The sequence below is a fragment of the Zychaea mexicana genome (genome assembly GCF_025766255.1).
Source record: "Zychaea mexicana strain RSA 1403 chromosome Unknown BDB00scaffold_1, whole genome shotgun sequence".
NCBI classification, from domain to species: Eukaryota; Fungi; Mucoromycota; class Mucoromycetes; order Mucorales; family Lichtheimiaceae; genus Zychaea; species Zychaea mexicana.
This window is the reverse complement of record NW_026516664.1, coordinates 1,029,202-1,053,045: the sequence shown is the minus strand read 5'-3', so window position 1 is coordinate 1,053,045 and position 23,844 is coordinate 1,029,202. Positions and strand designations below refer to the sequence as shown.

At 43.9% G+C, this 23,844-nt stretch overlaps 8 protein-coding genes across 8 annotated transcripts; 7 read left to right on the top strand and 1 right to left on the bottom strand.

Moving 5' to 3' along the window:
• Positions 1–1,083: 1,083 nt before the first annotated feature.
• Positions 1,084–2,368, top strand: BDB00DRAFT_795354 (uncharacterized protein). The gene is made up of 3 exons (XM_053121388.1): positions 1,084–1,539; positions 1,639–1,665; positions 1,745–2,368. The coding sequence occupies exons 1-3, from the start codon at positions 1,222–1,224 to the stop codon at positions 1,907–1,909; spliced, it is 510 nt and encodes a 169-aa protein (XP_052986001.1). The 5' UTR covers positions 1,084–1,221; the 3' UTR covers positions 1,910–2,368.
• A 252-nt stretch (positions 2,369–2,620) lies between these two features.
• BDB00DRAFT_783203 (uncharacterized protein) lies at positions 2,621–3,148 on the top strand (the record flags this gene model as incomplete). Its single annotated transcript, XM_053120360.1, has 2 exons — positions 2,621–2,678; positions 2,874–3,148. 2 exons carry the CDS (start codon positions 2,621–2,623, stop codon positions 3,146–3,148), a joined length of 333 nt encoding a protein of 110 aa, XP_052986000.1.
• Positions 3,149–5,017: 1,869 nt separating this feature from the next.
• BDB00DRAFT_753146 (kinase-like domain-containing protein) lies at positions 5,018–6,671 on the top strand (the record flags this gene model as incomplete). Its single annotated transcript, XM_053118670.1, has 4 exons — positions 5,018–5,113; positions 5,261–5,559; positions 5,660–6,039; positions 6,253–6,671. 4 exons carry the CDS (start codon positions 5,018–5,020, stop codon positions 6,669–6,671), a joined length of 1,194 nt encoding a protein of 397 aa, XP_052985999.1.
• BDB00DRAFT_14364 (uncharacterized protein) lies at positions 6,233–7,362 on the top strand. Its single transcript, XM_053116237.1, has one exon. The coding sequence runs from the start codon at positions 6,652–6,654 to the stop codon at positions 7,216–7,218; it is 567 nt and encodes a 188-aa protein (XP_052985998.1). The 5' UTR covers positions 6,233–6,651; the 3' UTR covers positions 7,219–7,362.
• Positions 7,363–7,435: 73 nt separating this feature from the next.
• Positions 7,436–12,849, bottom strand: BDB00DRAFT_795346 (RecF/RecN/SMC). The gene is made up of 18 exons (XM_053121387.1): positions 12,689–12,849; positions 12,157–12,592; positions 11,772–12,060; positions 11,541–11,654; positions 11,369–11,473; positions 11,151–11,290; positions 10,804–11,070; positions 10,577–10,713; positions 10,373–10,506; positions 10,047–10,284; positions 9,880–9,981; positions 9,679–9,818; positions 9,436–9,525; positions 8,656–9,282; positions 8,250–8,575; positions 7,929–8,180; positions 7,605–7,821; positions 7,436–7,533 (listed from the first exon to the last, which is right to left on the bottom strand). The coding sequence occupies exons 1-18, from the start codon at positions 12,795–12,797 to the stop codon at positions 7,507–7,509; spliced, it is 3,750 nt and encodes a 1,249-aa protein (XP_052985997.1). The 5' UTR covers positions 12,798–12,849; the 3' UTR covers positions 7,436–7,506.
• A 1,222-nt stretch (positions 12,850–14,071) lies between these two features.
• Positions 14,072–16,876, top strand: BDB00DRAFT_795344 (SDA1-domain-containing protein). The gene is made up of 4 exons (XM_053121386.1): positions 14,072–14,482; positions 14,596–14,844; positions 14,943–15,548; positions 15,611–16,876. The coding sequence occupies exons 1-4, from the start codon at positions 14,130–14,132 to the stop codon at positions 16,662–16,664; spliced, it is 2,262 nt and encodes a 753-aa protein (XP_052985996.1). The 5' UTR covers positions 14,072–14,129; the 3' UTR covers positions 16,665–16,876.
• A 1,267-nt stretch (positions 16,877–18,143) lies between these two features.
• BDB00DRAFT_795340 (Tubulin/FtsZ) lies at positions 18,144–19,428 on the top strand (the record flags this gene model as incomplete). Its single annotated transcript, XM_053121385.1, has 1 exon — positions 18,144–19,428. A coding segment is annotated over one exon (1,088 nt), but the record flags the coding sequence as incomplete, so codon positions are not given.
• A 2,815-nt stretch (positions 19,429–22,243) lies between these two features.
• BDB00DRAFT_753141 (uncharacterized protein) lies at positions 22,244–23,593 on the top strand (the record flags this gene model as incomplete). The annotated part of the gene is made up of 5 exons (XM_053118669.1): positions 22,244–22,409; positions 22,546–22,695; positions 22,774–23,073; positions 23,148–23,309; positions 23,397–23,593. 5 exons carry the CDS (start codon positions 22,244–22,246, stop codon positions 23,591–23,593), a joined length of 975 nt encoding a protein of 324 aa, XP_052985994.1.
• Between the last annotated feature and the right edge of the window lie 251 nt (positions 23,594–23,844).

Here is a 23,844-nt window from a genome sequence, read left to right as displayed (position 1 = left end):
TTATTATATCCCCTCTGCTTTATTGTTTATGCGTTATTATTTGCTCTTGCTCTTTTACATGATGGGCTGCCTCTTGTCACGACTGACGAAGAGCTCCGTGCACAGCGCACCGAATTTTAGACGGCCAAATGTCTTTGGCCCAACCGTGTAATCAACCCTGTCCTCTATTTCGCTGCCTTCTCTCTCGCGACAGACACCTACCGGCTACTCAAATGGCGCATATATCTTAGCTCCCATCGTACCTCCCTCAAAGACTGTCGTTGTGGCACTCAACTAGCGAAGCACTATAGGACTGCCCCTCTTCTTAACCCACTCTACAAATGGGGCTTCTCGACGCGTTTGGCACCGTCCCAGAACTCGAGCCCCGATATACACATTCTTGACTGCCTTATTATACAATTGCGCATGATCGAATGCAGCACTCACACAAAGGAAAGTGGCCACCCCGTTGGCCAACACTCATTCGAGTGCTTCGTGAGATCGACCGCCTCAACGATCTAGTCGCCGACCACCCCCAAAGGTCGAGCCAGCCCGCAAGGATGTTCTCCTCAAGCGAATCATCACCGCTAGAAACAACCCTTGAGGAATCTTTGTGCATGCTTTTCTCTCTCTCTAACTACTATCATTTCATCTCTTCTCTTGCCACAATTGATTCCCACTGAGGGGCTTCTTAGTGATTGCCACCATATTCAACTTTTTTTTGTACTCTAAACAATTAGTACCGCAAGGAAGCGACCGCATGCTCATGGCGCAGGTCAACTTCCTCGGTTTCCATGTTTTACAGCTTCACCCAGTAGCCAAGAGGTTGCAGAAGCTATGGTGCACCAGAACAACTTTAAGCTATATTATATCGTCGAAAAGTACTTTTGATGGGACGAGGTACTCGATAAAGCAGACCACTAGCAACGCGTACTTTTAGTTCTTTGTTGAACCAGCCTCCTCCATAGTCAATGTACTGGATTATCTCACTGGCAATAGACTGCCAACAGGTACGATTGTGGCTATGAGAGTAGCACATAAGGCAATCAACCAGTGTCCGTGAGTTTTCATCGCATTTGAAGAAAGTTGGATGTGAGTGGGGGGGGGTGGATAGACGTGATGAAGAATTCGACCTCAGAAGCTTCTTCTTTTGCTGCTGGGTTGCATATCTTTAAACAAAAAAACACACTCGCTTCCGATATCTTTGTGCTTTAACAAATTTACACAACAACATCAACAATTATGCTTTTACGACTTGCCAACACTCATGTTCGTCGCCATACGCTAGCGCTGATTCGACAACAACAGCACCGTCAAATGCCACAAGTAGCAGCAGGAATCCGTAGTCCTTTCCGAATCCAACAACAAATCGCTTCATTTCACCACAGTCAACTGCGCACAGCATCCCTGCCAGACGGTTGGGACGCGTCCAGTGCTTCTCACCCAATCGTACAAAAGATCCGTGAAAATCCTCAAGTCATGGACCAACTCGTTGAATTCACAATGTTGTTGCAAAAGAAAGGTATCGATGTTGCTGGTAAACAGCCCGGTTTTGCTGACGTAAGGACATGATCTCACTTGTTTTCGTTTTTTGCTTTTCGATGTTATGTTTTGGTGACTGACACACAGTGACCATAATAAACTTGCTGATGGTAATAGATGATGAAAATTATGAATGATCCCGAGGTAAATGGATGGGAACATCAGTTGGAAGGGGGGGAAAACGGCACAAGTATACTAATAGGTGGATACCATTTTACCACAGATCAAGGAAGTCGTAAAGAAATTAGCCCAAGAAATGCAGGCTGCCGGTATTCAATTGGATATGCAGTCCATTGCTGAAATCCAAAAGAGCTTAGAAGGCTACAAAGATGAAGAACAAAAGGAAGGTGGTGTTGTCAACAAAATGAAGGGTCTATTCAAGAAATAACACAAGTGATTCCGCACCAAATGTATAATCCATCTGGAAAACGCAAAACCATTACAACACCCACCTCCTCATTTGATCGGAAATAGACATGATAGATATACATATTCATACAAGTTTTATTTAGTTTTTATATAAAGTATAGAGGAGCTGTTGTAGTGGTTGACTGCATCCTCCTTTGCACTGATGGAAATGGAGCGTGTTGCTGCTGCTCTCTTTCTCCTGTTTTAAAAGGGAAAACATATAACCTGCATCATGCTTGTTAGTTATTGACGAGGCTTTTATCCAGATTTGGTAAAGATGCGATGGAGGTACTTAGAAGCGAACAAATGCAAGGGTGCTACAATCATATTGCATAGCTGTGTACAAAATTCGGTAGTAGAGATGCATACATGATTGTCATGATCTGGGACATACACACACACACACAGAGAGAGAGAGAGAGAGAGAGAGAGAGAGAGGAGAGAAAGGGAGGGAAACAATGCATATGCGTCACCTTGCTACTACTTTTTAACTTACCAAGCTGCAACAATGAAAATCCTGTTGAGCAAGGTACATATGCCACGATGAAAATTCAAAGTGATGCGAGTCCGCTTGCTGATGAAACAATGACGACATGATAATGTCATACCCCAGAACTAGTTAATATATAAAGAGCCAAGCATGAGACGCTTTATAAAAAAGAAAGCTATCTGTCTTGAAAGTGATAAGAGAATGAACGAACACCATCAGGCCGATTTTTCAGCTGTGCCACCAAGCAATGCCCGTGGAGGTAAACACTAACATTTCCCCATTGTTCTCTCCTTTTCACATGCAGAGACAAGTCTCGCGTGGCCGCTCGGGGTGCTTTTGATTTTTTCTTCCCATTGTTACGCTATAATAATCCAGAGTAATTTATCCAAACTTCTTTTTCCCTTTCATATCCTTAAAATAGCACCGTGGCAACACCATCGAGAACCTGATCTAGGCGCCGAGGATCCATGGAACCATACCAAAAACGCTAGCGCGCATCCTGAGTTGTACAACAGTGCTCATGGTACTGTCGATACCGCAGATGAAGGGTGGGAGCAGCAGCAGCAACAACAACAACAACAACAAATGAAAGATCGTCATCATACCAAGAACAAACAGCACGCTCACCCAGATAATGAAGAAGAAGCCTCACCTGGAGTGTTTGGCCATACAGTGGAATCAAAACGGAGTCCACAGGCCTTTGTGAAACGCGATCTAGACAATGTATAAAATAAACTGTCATTCGTTCATACGCTATATTACAAGCTGCTGCTGACCTTCATTATTATCGTCACCTTCCCCCTTTTTATTATTACTATGATAATTACTGTCAAACGTCAAGACTGTGTTGTACAGAACCACGTTTTTCTGTACGTTTTTTCTTTATTTCTCCGTAGACAGAGAGAGAGAGAGAGAGAGCGAGATAGAGGTGGACGACGTTGGACAGGCCCACGTTGTTTTACGAGGCCGATCATCATTATCACCAGTATTAGAGCATAAAGGTACAGTAGAAAGCCACACAAAAAGTGGACCATACAGCTCCCTCCCCCCCCCATGGAGCCCTTTTGTTATTCTCCACGTGTATGTCGTCCGTGCCTGCGTTGTGCTATGTGTTGTTGTGCGTTTCATTGTTGTTCATCTCTGGACAATAGTAAATTTGATTGTTGGGTTGCTGATCAATAAAAAAAAACCTTGCTGCAGAACTGGGTTCCATCTTTACAGTTTACGCTGCTATGTACGATCAGGAGGGGAAGTATGTAGTTGGGTGGGGATTTGCAATCCCTTGCATACCAAAGAGAGAGTGAAAAGAGGGACGATCCCTATCTGCCCTTTTTCCCCACCTGAATTCTTTGTGCTCCATCTATCCAAACCAGAAACAGTGCCTGATGGTGACAAGCAAAAGTATTCGTCTCGGGGTACCCTTCCACCCGCAGCAATAACAATATTACAGTGGTGCTAGTAACCCGTATTATACTGGCTTGAAGAATTATACTAATATCTGTGTGTTGTACCATGGTCCTCTGTCGGACGAAGAAAACGTGCGCAACCTTTCCATCGTCAACTCCGCCCTTGTTCGCTCCCCCCTCTCCTCTCTAACTCTCTCGCACACCGTACATAATGACGGATTTCGTGAACCCAGATCGTTTCGCCACCTATATAATAGGGGCAGGCGATGATGATATGGTTGAAGGTACTAGACATTCCCCTTTGCTTCGATTACGGAAACGTATCTATCGCATTTCTCGCACACACATTCCATATGCTGTGATAACAACAAGGAGAAGAGCAAGTGAAAAGGGAAAGGGAAAGAAAGCAACAGAAATATTATCCGTTCTTTGCGTGGTTGATGGACGACGCACACAACGCACACATAAAAGAAGAAGGAACGTGTGACCATAACAAGGGATTCCGCACGATGTCGGATGCAAAAAAGACAGTTTTTTTATTCGCTCTTGTGTGTGTGTGTGTGTGTGTGCTGTGTGCTCTAGTATGTAACCTATGCACAACACCCGAGGCCCTCGCTTAGAGAGGACGATGATGATCATCGGCCACACTTGTCCCTCCTTTCTTTTTTCTTTATATATAGCGTTGGCTTTTTTCCTCGCTTTCGCGTTTTTTTTTCTTTTTTTTTCTCTTCTTCTCTAGATTGGTTCCCTTTCTCCGTCCACCTATTTTAACTTATTTCGTTTACTCTTTCTCCCACTCTAGTCTAGCACCACTTATTACGCCATCTATTAGCAGCAACTACTTAAGCTACAGCATACATACATCTATAAACTGCTGAAATACATCTACTGCCAAAATGCTTCACTGCATGCCAACAACGTACCCAACAAACAACAGCCAGGCAAAAGCAATGCTGCAATCGACTACCAAAGAAAGCGGCAAAGTATGTCACTGTGCTTTTTAATTTTTTTGACGTGTGTACGCAATTTGTGATATTAACCACTATCCTTGTTACAGCGCACGCCTGGGTTGCTTGGTAACAAACGCTCGTCACTTGGCAACCTGCGCAAGTCGAAATCATCAACAACCGCCGACAACCGTGCTCGTTCTGCGTCTGTCGGTAGAAAGTCGTCCATGGTCGTCGACATGACAATGAAACGCCGTTCGACCGGCTGCTTACGACGAGGCTCGTTTATCAACGCATCATCGACCAGCAACATGTCTCAAGGAGCAGGAGCAGGCAATAAGGTAACTACAGCAACCTTAGTGAATACCAGAATGTGTGACCCGATCACATGAACACCACCAAAGTGTTATATAGCAATCTGCTTTAATAAACTCTAAACACTAAAATTTTTTTTCTTCTATGTGACATGCTTTTAAATTCATTAGGAGATATGGCGACCTCCAGGATTCTACGAAATTCCCAACATCCTGGGCAATGCCTTTTTGAAACCCGAGCCGCCTGTGCCAGCAGCAAAGACATACAGTCTGCGTCCATACAGTCCCAACAAGCACATATCAAAGCGTCCTTGGCTTCCTGTCGGACCGCACTCCGAGATTCCTCAGCTACCACCGCTGGTGCGTACAGAGAATGAGTTCGAGCGGAGAATCCGCAAAGCGTTGCCCAAGGTTCAAGTGTCATCCCTCGATCCGCGCAACAAATATGGCACCTTCAAAGAAATCGGCACTGGGTAACCTATCTTTCCCTCCTTTCACACCCCCCCTCCCCACAACCCCCCTCTTTTTCCCAGACCTCATATACTAAGAAAATGACCTTTCATGACTATTTAGTGTCAACGGAGCTGTCATTCGAGCCAACCATCGGTACAAAAAGAACTTGCTCCTCGCGATCAAACGATGTCGACTTGATCCTGACCGTGAATATCGTGCTGCCATTATCCGAGAACTCCGTATCATGTCCTCAGGCCATGCAAACCTCATTCGATTGCGCGAAGTTACCTTGTGGCGTGACGACGTATGGATCGCCATGGATCTGATGCGCTGCTCCGTGTTTGCTGTTCTCTGCCAACGCGGCATTCCTGAAGAATATTCCATCTACATTACTCGCGAAACGCTCAAGGCCATCATCTATCTGCACGGCAAGGGCTTCATCCATCGTGATATCAAGTGCGAGAACCTATTGCTGGGTTGGAATGGTGAAGTCAAGCTTGGTATGTGTATTACCCTTTCCCCATTCCCCTTCCTAATCCTACCTTGATAACACAGCTTTTGATCGTTACACTACTTGCTGCTGCTGCTGCTGCTGCTGCTTATGCTGCTTTGCTTTGCCTGCAACACTTTATTATTTCGCCAAACCTTAAAAACTGGAAATGACTCACACAGCTCCCAAACTAAACGACTTTTTTTTTTTTAATTTATAATAGCTGACTTTGGTTTGGCTACACGCACCAACAAGCGGAACCGAGACCGTTTGGGCACTAGCAAATGGATGGCGCCCGAGGTGATTCGCGAGCAGTACTACTCTGAAAAGATCGACATGTGGTCGCTGGGTATCACTGTCATTGAAATGATGGACCGTGTGCCACCGCACTATCTGCTCAAGGACGAAATCGAGCTGTTTGCCGCCATTCTGAGCGAACCCAGCCCGTCATTCACTTACAGCTACCCAACAATGTACATGCGTGGTTTGGTCGCCTGGCTCTTGGACGAAGCCCCAGAAACCCGTCCTAGTGCAAAGGAGGTCCTGTCGGAGATCGATGCACATGTGCAGAGCCGTCTGTTGAAATGCGCAAGCCAAGCTGAAACGGCTCGTTTTGTCAATCATGTCTTGCCTCCAGCATAACCTCTCTCTTACTCTCCCAACACTCCTCGCTATTCGAACAACAACAACAACAGCAACCCCACCCAACCAAGCCAAAAAGATATATAAAAAAACCATCACAGTAAAACAAAACAAACTATCAAGCCCCAGCAACAACAACAACAACAACACCCAAAAACAAATTATACGCCATTTCCAACCATCCGCCGGCTTACACGCCACTTTATTCACACACACACACACACACACACAAAAGCGTTCCTATCACCAGCATGCATTTTCTATTTTCTATTTTATTTTTGCAACCCGTTCCATAACCAGCACACGTACATCTACCCAACCTCCCCCTTTTCTTTTAAAATTATCATTTATCCCCCCCCTCCGCACACCTAAACCCTTTTTCTATATACCCTTTTCTTTTACCTCATTTACGCCCGTCACAACCCGTAAAAACCACATCTACAGATGTCCGACTGTCCATCGACTGGACCGGAAACCCCCCCTCACCCCCACCCCAACACATAATGCATCCACTCTTCAAGAAACTCATCTAATCTCTTCTCTATGAAAACTTTGTATGTTCTTCTATATATATTTATATATACTCTACATAACTTATCTCCCTCTTCTTCTTGTATACATGCTTGCATACATACACATACACAGGACACATCCCCGTAGATGTGCACCCTCATGTGTATGTGTGGCAGGAAGTATCCACTATTGTGTTGATTAAATAAAGACAAAGCGTGTTCATTTTCTTTTGTACAAAACGTAAAAATAAACCGTTTCCGAAAGTATTGGTTTCTTTATTACAGTGATAAAAGCTTGGTAAGGAAGAACCACCACGTACTGTCTAGTTGTTCTCGGGATAGTTGTCGAGCTAACGAGTTGAAAAGTGAGAAAATGAGTGTGCAGCTTCACAAGGCGTATCCGAGGAAAGAAAGTGCTTACCATGAGTGATAAGGTTTTACTAGAGTTGATTGCCTGATCTCGATAAATTCCTACTAAGCTTTCGGCCTTTTCATAGAGCGTGTTTTTGAGCGAAATGACGATAAATTGGAAAGCATCATTGGCATGTTCCCGGATATAGGTGGCAATCTTCACCACATTGGTGTTATCCAGCGCTGCATCCACTTCGTCAAGTACAAAGAACGGTGAGGGTTTAAAGCTAGAACGAAAGAGAGAGAGATGAGAGTATATAAGTACGATTGTATACCCACAATAGACGCAGATCTGGTGTTTTGGTACTAGGTTACTACTACTGCTACTATGTACCTGTGGATAGCGAACAGTAATGCAAGGGCTGCAATACTCTTTTCACCACCGGACAATTGATCCATGTCACGGAACCGTTTCATGGGAGGCATCGCATGGTACCGGATACCATCCAAGTAGGGTTCATCCGTGTCTTCTAGACTCAAGTACGCAGTACCACCGGTTGGAAAATTGGCTGTCTTGGTAAGGTTCTTGTATATTTCATCGATGCGTTCAGAAATATGACTATAGGCGTCATAGAAACGCTTGTATCTAAAACGAGATGTGTCAGTTGCTTACTATGCAAGCTTGTTTTCCCTGTTTGACGAAGCAAACATTTACCTCTTTTGCTTGACATTATTGAATTCTTCCTTAGCCCGCTTAGCAGCCTTTCGTGCATTGTCAAAGGACTCTTCAACATCCTTTAATCGTTGCTCAACCCCTTCAAGTCGATCAATAGCCTTCAGATTCGGTGCCATTTGCTCAATCTTATCACTGAGCTCTTTAATGTTATCCTTGAACTTGGTTTCGCGTTCAGCGTCATTGTCATCACGTAGCTCTTCACCCAAACTTGTATAGTCCACCTCAACCATCCAGTCTGTTGACTTGATCGATGCCTGTGAAGAATCGTCTAAATCCATCGAGTTTCCGGAAGCAGTATCTTGATTCTATATTGAACTGCATAGATCAGTATACTGACTCACCCATGCTATACACACATCACACAAATGAACTTGGTGTAACGTACACCCAGAATCGTGCTTTCATCCATAATCACATCGTCCAACGTTCCTCGGGCCATGGGCAACTCAATATCCTCAAGCTTACACTTGCGGAAGATGGATACACGCTCGGCATGAGCCTTTTCAATTTCGGTTTCAAACTTGAGCATCTCCTTGAGGTACGACTCCACATCACGTCCCTTACTTTCCAAGCTGTACCGTAAGTCATTGATAGCCTGCTGCCGTTCGTCCTCGTCGTTGGTTTTTTCATACAGCTCAGCATTTAACAAAGCCATATCTTCCTTGGCAGCCTTGAGTCGATCCGCAAGCGCACTTGCATTACTCTGAAGCTGTGCGATCTTCTGACTGTCGTCATGGTACTGCTTTTCCAACGTAGTCAAGCGCTGTGCTAGCTCTGCAAATTGTTCCTTTTCGAACGAAAGCTGGGTTTCCAGACGAGAGCGCTGGGCAGCAAATTGTGCACGCGCTTCAATCACTTCTTCGGGTAGTCCGAATCGCAATTTTTCGTATTCTCGGATATTCTCAATGTTGAGTCGTTGGCACAGATCGCCAAAGATTTCGTCCTCAACTTGGGCAATAATGGCTTTGGTTTGCTCGATACTTGCTGACAAGCTGTTTAGTTTTTCTTGAGCCTAATAATGCGATGTATTGCATAATAGCAGCAACAGCAGCAGCAACAGGAAGATCAGAAAGAGAGCCCCATCCCCCGTGACAACAACAGAGAGACAAGTTGCATAAAGTAAAACCTATATGCATGACAAGAACAAAAAGTTGTAATACGTTACCTGGGCATAAGGGGCATCGGCGTTGGAAATCTGCTCCTCCACATACCGAAGCTCACCCTGCACGTCCTGCAGCTTTCTTTCCAATGTAGTCTAACCAAAAACCTTGTTAATTGAAAATCCAAATTACTTGTTGTAACCAAAGAAATAGAGAGAGAGAGAGAGAGAGTCCTCGAGGTTCTCGAACCGCCTGCTACACTGCTATACACCGAATCCATCTCTCACTCTCTCCCCTTCAAAACTTACAATTTCTTCACGCAGTACTCCTGATTGAGCTTCAAGACCAGCACAGCCACTCTTTGCAGCTTGCTCCGCGCTTCCCATGCGTTTGCGTTTGTTCAACTCGTTCAACTCAGCCAACAGCTTGTCACGCGTTCGCATTAACCCTATAATGTACACACACATCAATTCGTTGTTGTTTCTTTTGCATAAATAATGAAAACTAACCGTCAATATCTCGTTCTTTCCATCGAGGATGTTGTTGATTGCTCCCGTGGCCACCCGTCATTAAGCCACTTTTATGAATGACACTACCGTCCAATGTCACCGCTAAAATAATATATGTTTTTTAGAATGTCGATTAAACACACATTTAAGCATGTTGTTTTTTTTACCTTTAACTTGTTCATTCTTGTTATAGCAAATGTCCCGTGCAATATTAAGGTTGTCACAGACTAGACTGTTGGCACAAGCATACTGGATCACACTTTCAAATTTCTTGTCACATTCGATAATGTCAATGGCCAGACGACTGCCACGGGTGTAGTTCCGGAACCGATCGTTCAGTGGAGGTACGCTAATTGAGCTTAGTGGTATAAAAGTAGCCGTTCCTGCACGTTGATCTCGCATATACTATTCATTCGAATGTAACAAGAGAGGTGTCAGCTGGGAGGGGGCAAAAGGATGAACTCTCATTTTGAAACAGTAGGAAATCTTATACCTGGATGCATTCAATAGCTGTCCTTTGATCATCAACAATGATGGAATCCATGTTACGGCCTAGAACAGTAGCTACTGCAGCATCATACTTTCTTTGTGTTGGTTTGCATAAATCGGAAAGTTTCCCATGCATGCCTAAATTGTCATTGTTGTTGTTAGTCGTGTGTTACACAATTATCTGCTTTTCATGCCACTTGCTTCTTACCAGGAAAGATCTGCTTCATCAGATTCAAACATTCAGTGAATTTGCTTTCCTTCTCTGACTCTTTTTGACCAATCTTGGCTTCCATCAACTTGTTTAGGATTGTTTGAAGCTGTTCGTTTAATTCGACCTCGCGTTGACTTTTTAGAAGGACATAATCCTTAATATAAATACAAACAGTGATATACGAAGAACGGATTGCACGCTTGAATCGAATGGAAACGACTTACTGGGTAGTTTTTCGCTCGTGCTCTAATGCTTCAAGCTCTTTCTTGCGCACTTGTAGTTCCTGCGAGACCGTTTGTGCTTCAGCAGTGAGAGCATTACCATCTTCATTCAGTTGACGCTGATCTTCAAGCAGCTGGGCCTTTCTCGTTTGGAACTCTTCAGTCTTCGAACCGATCCGTTTGAGATTTTCTTGCTCCATCCGGTGTTGGCGTCGCAAGTTTTCCAATTGATGTTCTTCGTTCACTGCGCGAATGCTCACTTGTTGCTTCCTGGGAGATACAATGTTTGCTTCGTTGTTAAGATAAAACCAAAAAAACCCATTCCCGAGTCTAAAAAATCCAAAACTTACAGTTGTTCATATTCTTCAATCTGCTCAGGTGTTAATATAGGTCCCTGCACCAGTCCACTCTTGGGTAATGACTCTTCGTATTCTTGAGACGCCTTTTGCAGTTTGGACATATTTTGCTCCAAACCTTGCACCACTTCGGCCTAGTTATACAATGTCAGTATACATCGATATATACACCAGGTACATGTCATCTAGTGCTATCTCCTTTTCTTTTTTACCTGTTGATCGTGCTCACGCTTCAGACGGTCACCAGTCTTTTTAGTCTGATCCAATTTCTTTTGGATATGTTTGACCTGTTCTTCCATTCCCAACAGCTCTGGACCCTGTAATTTTATTGTGTAAGCTTTTGTTAACCAAATGGCAGGTAGAGACAAAGGAGATCCAATATACCTGTTCTTCCAACTGTTTCTTTAGTTTTTTGACTTGCAACTCTGTCTTGGTTTTTTCTCGATGAGCCAAGGCAGCGGTCTTTCTTGCTTCCTTGAACTGCTTTTCTAGTTGATTCTATAGATTTCGTCAATGCCATATAGCATTGTTAATATTCGTTCCATTTTCCATTTCTATTATCTTTCCTATCGAGTCCCATAATTAGCTGCTCTTGCCTCTTCCTTAAGCATATACCTGATCTTCAGTTGCACCATCCGCAGCCATACGTCGTTCCGAAGCTTCTTGCTCCAGTGCATTTGATCTTTGTTCAACATGATACAACTTCCACAACAAGTATTCGACTACAACATCACGGCGCTGACGTACAAGGCGTTCAAAGTTCTCTGCCTCCTTCTTTTGCTCCTGATACTGCTTGATTTCTGCTGTGATGCCTCGCTTTTTGTTGAATGTATGGGCACTGTCATCAATTGCACGATCCTGTTCCTTTTTCAACCGATCATATTCTTCTTTGTACTCCAACGACCTGATATCCCCGTATTCAAAAACATGATACATGTCAGTATCACGAACCAAAACCTCCACATTTTTTCTTATTTCAAGTAGCTGTAATATTATTTACCCGCTAATCTGTTCGACTAGCTTTGTCAAATCCTTTGCGTTCTGACTTGCAACGGATTCGACATCACCTTGAAACACCAAGAAGTTTTTAGCCTTGACCAAGATATTTTCTTTCTCGAGCGCAGCATTATATTCAGCATAGGGCACGACTTGGTCGTTCAATCGGTATTCGGCTTGACCAGAGAGATGAGCAATACGCATAAACCGAATCTCGCGGCCTTCGGACGTTTCGTATACGAGTTTGACGTGACCACGGTCAGGCTGCTGTTGTTGCTGCGCATCAGCACCATTATTGCTATTACTGTGCCCATTGCTTTGCTTTTGTTGTTGTCGAAGCGCGCTAGGTCGATAAATCATGTCGCGTAGATTTTGAGATCGTAGGTGAGAGGAATGGACACCAAGAACAAAAGAAATGGCATCCATGAGATTGGATTTGCCTATAGTAAAAAAGGCACAGAATTAAAGATCGAGAAAGATTAAATAACGTGGTATGATATTTAGGGAAAAAGAACCAAAAGAATTAATTAGGGTACCTGAACCATTGGGACCAATAATGCTGGTGAACTTGTGGAAAGGTCCAATGGTCTGTTGACCTTTGTAGGATTTAAAATTTTCGACTTCTAGTCGAACGAGTCTTCCCATGACAATTGTAAAAGAAAAAAGAACAAGAAAAAGGCAGAGCGCGCGGCGCGTGTCGACAAGTCTAAGAAAAAAAACGGAAAATGAATTTTTGGGCTTAAAACGCGTCGTTGCCGCGTGCGCGTGCGCGCTTCTCTCATCCATCGCGAAGAGCGGGGTTAATCTTTTTGACAGGTTTATAATGAAGAATGGTCAGGGCACTGTAATACTGTAGCTTGAAATAGCTTAGATTTTGGTAATGCACATCTCACGGGAAGTCTTAGTATTGAAGCGGTCATCAATTACCGCTTCGTATATAGAAGAGCGTATTCTCTTGTATCTTGAAAAAAAACGGAAATACTTGGCCGTTTGAAAAGTTACGCACGTTCGCTGTTTCATTCTTAATGATCAGGTGATGACGCTGCTGTTGCTGTTGCTGTTGACAAGAAATAAAAAATATCAGGTTTATTTAATGAAAAGTAAATTGTCTGACAAAACAGCAATATCGTTTGACCACTCATAATATTAAATAAGTGTCGTATTTCAGGATTTTTTTTAAAATTAAATTCAAAACATCCTCTTCTGAAAGCAAAGAGTAAAAGAGTACCACCTATATCTATTGACATCAAAAGAATAGAATGCCGCTTTTCTAAGAAGATCGATGATTCCGTCAGACTTATCAGTGACTGATACTAAGAGGAAGTTGCTATCGCCGGAGTATATGTTACAACTGTAAGTTGTTAGATATAAGGAAAGTGAGCAGTATTAGCCACATAGCGATATATATCGACGAGTCCCGGTAGTTACATTGGTGGTGCTACTAGAGTATCACACTAATTTAACATGTGAAGACTGCTTATTTTCATTATCCAAGTTAAATAGTACTCAAAGCCAAGTTATAGGTTTATAAAGCTGCCAGAATACCAAAACGCATGTAGGGAAGGTACATTTCTCTGCTAGCAAACATACTATACTAGACCTTCTTGTCATCGAATGCAAAGAAAAAAAGGACATTTTTAGCAAAGTCATTTCAACCACAACTATACATTAACCGTGAATAAATTAGTACGCCGGGCTGATGCATTTTATTGTATTGCAAAGCTATGCCCAACTAATGAGAATAGCTGCTTATCGACCAGTCCGTAAGAATGGGTGGACTAATGGCACAGCTGAGAAGGAAATCTGCCGGCGCTACTGCATGAATTGAATTGAGAACGAATCTCAAGCCACCCGAAAAAGGGACAGATTGACTGAAATTCATAACTTTTTTTTTCTTTCTCTCTCACTCTTTGGATATACCCCCCCCTCACACACACACACACACCCCTCTCAACCCACTAGATTTAATCCATAATAATGGGAAAGCGGAATCGTGCAGCTCTGCTTCCCACTCAACTGCCACAATTACAAAATCTCATCAAGCGAGATCCAAAATCGTATGAAGCCGAGTTTCAACAACAATACCGCCACTACCAGTCGACTTTATCCATTTTCTGCTTAAAACCCAATGAAGAAGCTAAAGAATTGGGTGAATTGGTGACATTCATCAGTCAGGTCGCTTCATGCTATCCGACCGAAACGGCCGAGTTTCCACAACAACTGGTCGATTTATTACAGCAGCACTGTGTCGTATTGAATCCTGATGTCCGCAAGAGTTTTGTGCAGGCTCTCATTCTCTTGCGTAATAAGGGTGTTCTTGATAATACTCGGTATATAAGCTCTCGTTGCTGCTGATTATGTGTTTGGTTATATAAATTATCGAAAACTGGAAGCTGGTATAATTAAACAAACCCCATTCTCTGTCTCTGTGCTTATTTTGTAGCTTGCTGCCATTATTTTTCACACTGTTCAAGTGCAAAGACAAGCAATTGCGAGAACTTTTGTACAGCCACATTGTGAATGATATCAAGAATGCCAATCTCAAGGCCAAAAACAACAAACTGAATCGATCTTTACAGTCATACATGTTTACGATCCTCGAATCCGTCAAGACGGGCAACAGTGACGAGAATGCTGTATCAGCTAAAAAGAGTGTGGATGTGTGCGTTGATTTGTATCATAAGAATGTCTGGTAAGTCTTTCATTTGTTCTATCTGACTGGAGTGTTTCACTACAAATCTAATTACGGAGAGATGAAAAAATCTAAAGCTAAATGACTGTACTTTCCAGGAACGATTCCAAAACGGTCAATGTGATTGCCGAAGCTTGCTTTTCCCCAGTCAACAAAATTGCAGTGACAGCCATCCGATTCTTTTTGAGCTCTAACGAAGAGAAAGACAGCAAGTCAGATAACGAAGATGAGGATGATATGCCAGATATTAAACGTATGCAACAAGCAAGCGTCTACACGAAAAAGACCAAGGCTCGATCAAGACGGTTGGAAGCAGCCAAGAAGAGAGTTTCGAAGAAGAATAAGAACAGCAAGAAAGCAGAGTCATTCAACTTTTCGGCTCTGCATCTGCTGAACGATCCACAAGGTTTTGCCGAAAAGCTGTACTCTAAGTTGAACGCCAAGGATGAACGATGGGAAATCCGTTTATTGCGTATGAACTTGATCTCGCGTGTGATTGGTATTCATCAATTGTCGTTGCTCGGCTTCTATCCCTATTTGGTTAAGTATCTGCAACCATCGCAACGGGATGTTACCATGGTGCTTGTTGCTGCTGCTCAAGCAAGCCATACGCTTGTCCCACCAGATGCATTGGAGCCCGTATTGAAGGCGATTGCCAACAACTTTGTTACTGATCGTGTGTCCAACGAAGTCATTGCTGCTGGGTAAGATATTAATTGTTTAATGATACCATGTGCTTTGAAATTGATGGTATTTTCTACACTAGTCTGAACGGTATTCGCGAAGTGTGTGCACGCCAGCCCCTGGCTATCGACGAAACATTATTGCAAGATTTGACACAGTACAAGAATCACCGTGATAAGGGTGTGTTGATGGGTGCTCGATCATTGATTGCATTGTACCGTGAAGTCAACCCAGAAATGCTGTTAAAGAAGGACCGAGGCCGTGCTGCTACGATGCAACTTAAGGATGGCTCAGCTCCTCACTTGCAATACGGTGCTGGTGGAGGCGATGGTGCAGGCTTGCAAGGCATTGAATTGCTTGATGACAAGGAACAAGACGAAGAAGGTGGTGATGACGGTTGGGAAGGCTGGGAAGTTGATGAGGATAGTAGCGACAGTGACGAAGAAGGCTGGATCAATGTATCGGACGATGAAAAGGAGGTCAATATTGCCATGAGCGATGACGAAGATGCCGACACGAAGGATAAGAAGAAGAATGGGAACGACGATGAAAAGAAAGAGACAGAGCTTGTACCTGGTGAAAAGAAACAACGTCGTATTGGCAAACGACAGCTGCGCAAGTTGCAAGACACGGAAGAACTCTCGGAAGAACAGCGTGAAAAGTTGCGCAAGGAAGCAGAAGCACGTCGCGAGGAAGAAGAAAAGAAACGCGAAGCGATGCTCAAGGTTGCGTCTAGCCGTATTCTTACACCTGCCGATTTTGTCAAACTGAACGAGCTTCGAGAGAACCAAGACGTCGAAAAGGCTGCTGGTGTCAAGCGAACAAACGACAAGAGCAACAATGACGATAACCAGATCGACGAGAGTGTAATTCTGGGAGCACGTAAGAAGGCCAAGATGGATTACGAGGAGCGTATGGCATCGATCCAGGAAGGCCGTGAAGGCCGTGAAAAGTTCGGATCCAAGAAGGGCAAGAAGGAGCGTGGCAGTACGACGAACCGCGAAAAGGCACGTCAAAAGAACTTTATGATGATTGCACACAAGCACTCGGTTGTCGCCAAGGGCAAACGAAGTTTGGTCGAAAAGCAAAAGGCATTACGAGCTGCGATCAACAAGCGCAAAAAGTCAAAACATTAGAAGGCTTGTCCTCCTCCACGCCCGTCCCCTTTTTCTTTCATTTTCTTTAATTTCTGCATTCTTCCATCATTTTCTCTGTTTTGTATACACAACGCACCATTTGTAACTCTTTAAAAGCATTGCCTACAACATCTCCTTGTGTTCTCACCCGTGCACATCGAAAGTGTTCTATTTATATTAAAAACTCCAAATGTATTACTACAGCACTAGCGCACTTTTTGAAATAGTCCCGACCTGTGTCCGACGATCGATACAATTTGACAGCTGTTTGTGTCTGTAGTATCAACCTATGAAAAGGTTCTCCCCCGCCTTAGTTTATAAGGTAGATGTGGGGGCCCTGACTGAGAGCACGCACTGCGAACAGTAAAGAGTGTCATTGACAATCAACTTGCTGCTTTGTTTACTTTTTGAACGGCGTTTACATTTTATAAAGCAAGTAGTGTCTTTTGCATTGACGAGCGATAGACCTGTCCTTTTCAGATCAACCTAGCAGCAGCAACCTAGCAGCGCTGAAAGTATTAGTAGCATAGTGGTACTAGTAGCAGCAGCAGCAACGGAAACGTTACCCAAGTCAGCACATGTTTTCCCTGCTGCTAGTCACTATTAGCGTACAGCCCAGGGACGTTCACGGTCTCCATTTGTGGGACGGAACCTCGTGCCGCATTGTAAAATGCGCATCATGATTGGAGCGCCGTTCCAATGTCGCGTGCAGGCAACTTTATAAGCTTTCATCTTTCCCCCCCCCTTCCACTCCAACCCAACCCTCTTTTTTTTCTTTCTTCTTACAATCGGTGTCCTGCCCTAATCTTGGAACTATCGACTTTCTAAAACCCCATCTACCCATCACTACTACAACAATTACTATTAAACAAATATGAGAGAAATCATCAGTGTTCACGTCGGTCAAGCCGGTATCCAGATTGGTAACGCTTGCTGGGAATTGTACTGTATGGAGCACGGCATCAACCCCGATGGCCGCATTCCTGCTGAACAAGAGACTACCGACCATTCGTTCGCTACCTTCTTTAGCGAAACCAGCGCTGGCAAGCATGTTCCTCGTACTGTCTTTGTTGATTTGGAACCCACTGTCGTTGATGAGGTCCGCACTGGCACTTACCGCCAGCTCTTCCATCCTGGTACGTTACCTTCTCTTTCTTCCGAGTGTGTGCAGAAGCGTCCAATTTTGTTCTATAAAGTTCTATATATTCTCTCTCTCTCTCTCCCTGGTGAAGATGATGACATATCTCATACATGACGGAGAGGCTTGGGAAAGAGCCATAGAAAGGACACAAGTGATAGGGATGATGGAGCAGGGAGAAAAAGGGGGTAATGGGTTTGGGAGGAAGAGAAATAAGGGGTGGAACGCTCTGTCTGCGCACGCGTACAGTGTGCGTGAGTGTATATGTGTACATACGCCATGTGTATAGCCATGTACTAACAGAAAAAGGGGCCCATCTGCTTTTATTTTGCTTATTGTAGAGCAACTGATCACTGGCAAGGAGGATGCCGCCAACAACTACGCCCGTGGTCACTACACCGTCGGCAAGGAACTCGTCGACTCTGTCTTGGACCGTGTCCGCAAGCTGGCTGACAACTGCAGTGGTCTGCAAGGCTTCTTGGTTTTCCACTCGTTCGGTGGTGGTACTGGCTCCGGTTTCGGTGCTCTCTTGATGGAGCGTCTTTCGGTCGACTATGGTAAGAAGTCCAAGCTCGAGTTCAGTGTGTACCCTGCTCCGCAGGTCTCGACTGCCGTTGTTGAGCCGTACAACTCGATCTTGACCACCCACACCACCTTGGAGCACTCTGACTGTGCCTTCATGGTCGACAACGAGGCCATTTATGACATTTGCCGTCGCAACTTGGACATTGAGCGCCCCACCTATGCCAACTTGAACCGCTTGATTGCCCAGGTTGTCTCGTCGATCACTGCCTCGCTTCGGTTCGACGGTTCGTTGAACGTCGACTTGAACGAATTCCAGACCAACTTGGTGCCATATCCTCGTATCCACTTCCCCTTGGTCACTTACGCCCCCATCATCTCGGCTGCCAAGGCTTACCACGAGCAGCTGTCTGTGCCCGAAATCACCTACTCGTGCTTCGAGCCTAACAACCAGATGGTCAAGTGCGACCCCCGTCATGGCAAGTACATGGCCTGCTGCTTGTTGTACCGTGGTGATGTTGTTCCCAAGGATACCAATGCCGCCATCGCCTCCATCAAGACCAAGCGCACCATCCAGTTCGTCGACTGGTGCCCTACCGGCTTCAAGGTCGGTATCAACCACCAGCGCCCCACTGTTGTCCCTGGCGGTGACTTGGCCGAAGTCCAGCGTGCTGTCTGCATGCTCAGCAACACCACTGCCATTGCTGAGGCCTGGGCTCGTTTGGACCATAAGTTCGACTTGATGTATGCCAAGCGTGCTTTCGTCCACTGGTACGTCGGTGAAGGTATGGAGGAAGGTGAATTCTCGGAAGCCCGTGAAGATTTGGCTGCCCTCGAGAAGGATTACGAAGAAGTCGGCTCGGATTCCCTTGGCGATTCCGAGCTCGAGGAGGAAGTCGAGTACTAGACACGTATAGCAGCGTTTATATACCTTCTCTCTCCCCCACCCTTTGATGATTCCATCCTTTTGATGATTCCATTGGAGATAATGAATAAAATCCATTGATCAAATACAATAACTGGTTCTCATCAATATTACGACGTATCAATAACGCTTGTGTGTTTTTATTAGCATTGGTCGTCGACGATGTATCCCTTGCATGAACCACCACAACTTCAACCACTGCGTTCTTGAACTGTTGCTAAAAGTGTACTAGCATTATGCTGTTGATAGTGTTTTGCAAGCTGAAATCACTTTGTTACCTCATCCGGCACGGATACCAAAAGCTTTTGGCACTCTGATATTTGATTCTGATTGTGCAAAAAGTGTTACCACTGACAACTTTAATTCTAAAAAGCAAAGGGAACGGAGCAGTAGAGTTATATAAACGGCCGATAGCTAGTGATTATCTTGTTAGATTATGTCTAGACCGATAGGTACCACCAGGAGCTGTCTTGTATGTTTGTTGTTATTGTATGCTGTAGAACTTGTCGATGGAGCATAGTCTGTAAAGTTCTGTGTCATCAGGCATTTAAACGTTTCTATGAGCGCGTGAAGTACGTAGTAACTGGCTTAGTCCTGGCTTCTCTTGCAAGGGTGCGCTTGATTTTCGTTGATCGCGTTTGGCTGCAATTGCTTCCTGAGGGAGTTGGGAACGATCAGTATGTGTCACAAAGATGGTGAAAAAGCAATCTTTATATATGCTATTTGAACTCATTTATCATCGCTTACTTTATGAAGACATAGACAGTGTCCTCCCATGAACTTGATCTTAGTAGCAACGAACTGAAACGTGTAAGAGCTACATAGATTTTGGCAGTCCCTTTGCGCAGTTATAAGTTGCTTAGAGAAGGTCGTCGCAGGTATAACAGTTTACGCTAACGGCTCTCATGAAAAGTGTGCTGATACTCTTTTCTCTGTGTCACTGTTAATTGTTCACGAGTGGTGAAGGCTGTCTTTCTGTGTATCAACAAACGGTGTGAGCTTAATTTTACATGTTTATATCTTTTACACGTTCAGACAAGTTCAGGGAGCAAACAGAAGATGGGTTACTAAAATAAGGTTTTTTTCTGGGTCATCAGGTCAGTGTACGTATGACATGTAATACGCATGTACACGGATCACATAGCCTGTAATCTAATTTATACCCCACACATCATCAACAGCCCCACACGCAGCATCAAAAATGCTCTTTAAGATAGTAGCTGGAGGTGGGTGTAGTGTATGCGTTGCCATTGGATACATACGTGCTTGTATAATAGATGCTTTAACAAGTACTACTGTTTAGCAAATTATAGAGCACTAGATCACTACTTTTCTGTTAAAAAGCAAGGGTATTTCACACACAGAAACAAAACTCACAGGCTAAAACAAGTAAGCATAATGAGTAATAGCACGGTCCAATAGCACAGCAGTACATACAACCGGCAAGGCTGCCCACACAACGGACCAGCATTTTATCCAGCTTTTTGGTGTGTGAAGAAAAGCAACACTTTGTCTCGATCGTTACGGAGCTACTAACTTGCTGACTGTTGTACACAAGCGAAAGTATAATCAGCAGAAGGCTTTATCGGCAGGTACATCATATGTTTAACAAAAAACAAACAAGTCAAACCTCAAAAGACATGCTCAGTAACAGTAGCAGTATTAGATCCTATTGAATTGTCGCTTCTGTCCGAAAGGTAGAACAATACAAAAGAATTCTCCATAACAAGCAGAAAGGTCATCATCGTCATGGTCACAACATGAAGGCTTGGAGGTTTCCATAGCTACCGCGGGGTACGTTACACACTGTCCAATTCTTTGCATGACACAAGAAATGATGAAAGGCTTTTTTTCTCCCATCTCGTCTTTCTCTCTCTCTCTCTCTTCTTCCCCTCCTCTTTCGTCTCCTTATCTTACAAAAATCACATCCTCCTCTCTCATTCCTCCCTTTCGACACTTTGTATATTTACACAGTCGCATACAAAGACACATCTCTCCTTCTCAAAGCCGCATCAGCGTTATCCAAAACTCCTCCCCTCACTTCCTTCTCATCCTCGTCCCACGGTTTTTCCTACGTTTTTTTTGAACTCATCATGTCATCAGATCATTCATCTTCAGCAACAAGCGATACGTTGCTGATGAAAGCAAAGTCATTATCCTCAAGTACCCTCGAGGTTCCTGGTGCAAAAATCAGCTTAATATCTCGAGTTAAACGATCGCTTTCATCTGCATCATCGGCCACGTCGTCGTCGTCGTCGTCGATGGGTACAGCACCAGCAAATAGTAACCACAGCAACAACAACTATAACAGTCATAGCTTACCTCGACGATTCATGTCCTCAGGTGCCATGTCATCTCCAAGGTATGTCATGCATTCTCTTTCCAGCGGAACAAAAAAGAATGGACGGCAATACCAAAGAAAAGGACAGGGAGATTATGGTGTGATTTAAAAAGAAGAAGAAAAAGCTTAAGTTTCCGGGCGATAGATTAGCCGATTCTTCAATGGCGCACTGGATGAGCGCTGTACGCGAAGAAGATGATTTTGGAGTTTTTTCAGAAACAACAAGGAGTAGCAGTACGGCTTCTTTCGACAACCAACAGTATTCACAAACATCGGGTACAGGAGGAGTCAACGGTGGCGCGATGTCAGATGTGATGAGTGAGTATCATATAAGGACTTTTGCAGATTCCTCTACGTATCTCGTTGACAGCTCTGCGTATCCCAATTTAACGATATTTCTCGTGTCTTGATCAGTTCAACAGCAACGAGACCATTATAGGCACGCAACAAAACAATCGCCACCAACGACACCTACTACAACTGCTGGTCGGAGTAGTCGATCGCCGATATGTTCAATGCACAGTGACAATAGTAGTTCGTTCAATCAACAATCGACTTCATTGTTTTCCTCGCAGAAAAAATCGAATCAACAGCAGCATCAACAGCAGCCGAAACGAATGAAAAATCTAGTCGTTTCAAACGATGTGGACATAATGTGGGCCCCTCCGCCTGCCATGTATTGGTCACGACCTGCAGTGCATGGTGCGGTACCTCGGCCACTGCGAGCACATGCGAGTGTTGTTGTGGATGATTTAATGTATGTTTTTGGTGGCACAGATAGTCATGGATGCTCGGAAACACTTTATGCATTGGAACTGGGTAAGTTATTTTTCGGACCTAGAAGAAAAAAGGGATAATAGAGACGAAGTGGGGAATATTACCCTCTGATGTAAAGAGCTGCAAAGGGTATTAACGGTCTTCCCTTTTGTGGCATGTATATATTCAAAAATGATAGATACGTTTAAATGGATTCGACCGACCGTATATGGTGATCGACCTCCACCATCACGTGCGCACAGTATGGTGGCACATCAAGGGAAAATATACATGTTTGGAGGTGGTGACGGACTAAACTATACTAATGATCTCTATGTCCTCGATACTGGTATATACTCATTCATTATACGAGTTCTTAAACGACTGTAGTATTGATTTTATACAACCTGTTTATACCGTCGTGTAGCATCTATGATCTGGAGTAAACCGGATGTACTAGGGCCACCCCCGTCACCGCGCAGGGCGCACTCATCCATTGTTTGGCAGGACACATTGTACATATTTGGTGGGGGTGATACAGATCGAGCTCTCAACGATCTGCATGCGCTTAATTTGGATGCAATGACATGGACACCCATTGATGTCAAGGGTACTAAGCCGTTACCACGCGGATACCATACGTCTACACTTGTCAAGGATCGATTGATCGTTTTTGGAGGCAGTGATGGACATGATACCTTTGATGATGTAAATATATTAAATTTGGGTAAGCAAAGTAATGTATAACCATTACCAGTCGGGAAGAGGCGATGTAACTTACACTATTAACATGTGAAATAGAAACGAATACATGGACGAAAGTCGACGTTCAAAGAGGAGCTCAGCAACCGGCCCGTTTAAAGCGATTATCCCATGCTGCCGTTGCTGTTGGATCATATTTGTTTATAACTGGTGGACACGACGGTACACGCTATTGTGATGATCTCTTACTACTAAACCTTGGTTAGTAGTGATGCAATTAGCTCAGAGTAATTGTAAGCATTAAGGAAGAGTTAACTAACCACCATTATTATATTCTTGCGCTCCTAGCAACAATGACATGGGAAACACGTAAAGTGTATGGGCAGGCACCTACACCTCGTGGATATCATACGATGCTCCTGTATGACAGTAGGCTGTTTTTGAACGGTGGCTACGATGGGAGACAGCTCTATAATCAAATCAATGTGTTGGATTTGAGCAGTAGTGCATATCTTCCGCAAATAAGCAATTTTTCTATCGATTAATAATGTTGTATAGTATATACCCAAATCCTCTCATACACTTCGCTTCTTTCTTCTATGTTCCTTTTCTCAACTAGGTTTTCTCTTCCCGTACTATATATTTCCGTACTACTGTACATTATAGTTTCGCCTCCTCCTTCTACAAAACAATAGTATGTAATCTAAAAAGAAGAACAAAGTGGACCGGTGCTTCATATTACATTTTATATTTTGAAGTTTCCGCACTTTTAGCATTTCACTGTCAGAACATAGAC

Excerpts from the sequence above, each read along its gene's own strand:
- BDB00DRAFT_795354 (XM_053121388.1), top strand. The coding sequence starts at position 1,222 with ATGCTTTTACGACTTGCCAACACTCATGTTCGTCGCCATACGCTAGCG. Across the intron at positions 1,540-1,638 it reads AACAGCCCGGTTTTGCTGAC|ATGATGAAAATTATGAATGA; the intron begins GTAAGGACATGA and ends TGATGGTAATAG. Across the intron at positions 1,666-1,744 it reads AAATTATGAATGATCCCGAG|ATCAAGGAAGTCGTAAAGAA; the intron begins GTAAATGGATGG and ends ATTTTACCACAG.
- BDB00DRAFT_14364 (XM_053116237.1), top strand. The coding sequence starts at position 6,652 with ATGTCTTGCCTCCAGCATAACCTCTCTCTTACTCTCCCAACACTCCTC.
- BDB00DRAFT_795346 (XM_053121387.1), bottom strand. The coding sequence starts at position 12,797 with ATGGGAAGACTCGTTCGACTAGAAGTCGAAAATTTTAAATCCTACAAA. Across the intron at positions 9,819-9,879 it reads GAAAGAACGAGATATTGACG|GGTTAATGCGAACGCGTGAC; the intron begins GTTAGTTTTCAT and ends TGTACATTATAG. Across the intron at positions 9,283-9,435 it reads CCGATGCCCCTTATGCCCAG|GCTCAAGAAAAACTAAACAG; the intron begins GTAACGTATTAC and ends TCGCATTATTAG.
- BDB00DRAFT_795344 (XM_053121386.1), top strand. The coding sequence starts at position 14,130 with ATGGGAAAGCGGAATCGTGCAGCTCTGCTTCCCACTCAACTGCCACAA. Across the intron at positions 14,483-14,595 it reads GGTGTTCTTGATAATACTCG|CTTGCTGCCATTATTTTTCA; the intron begins GTATATAAGCTC and ends CTTATTTTGTAG. Across the intron at positions 14,845-14,942 it reads TTGTATCATAAGAATGTCTG|GAACGATTCCAAAACGGTCA; the intron begins GTAAGTCTTTCA and ends TGTACTTTCCAG.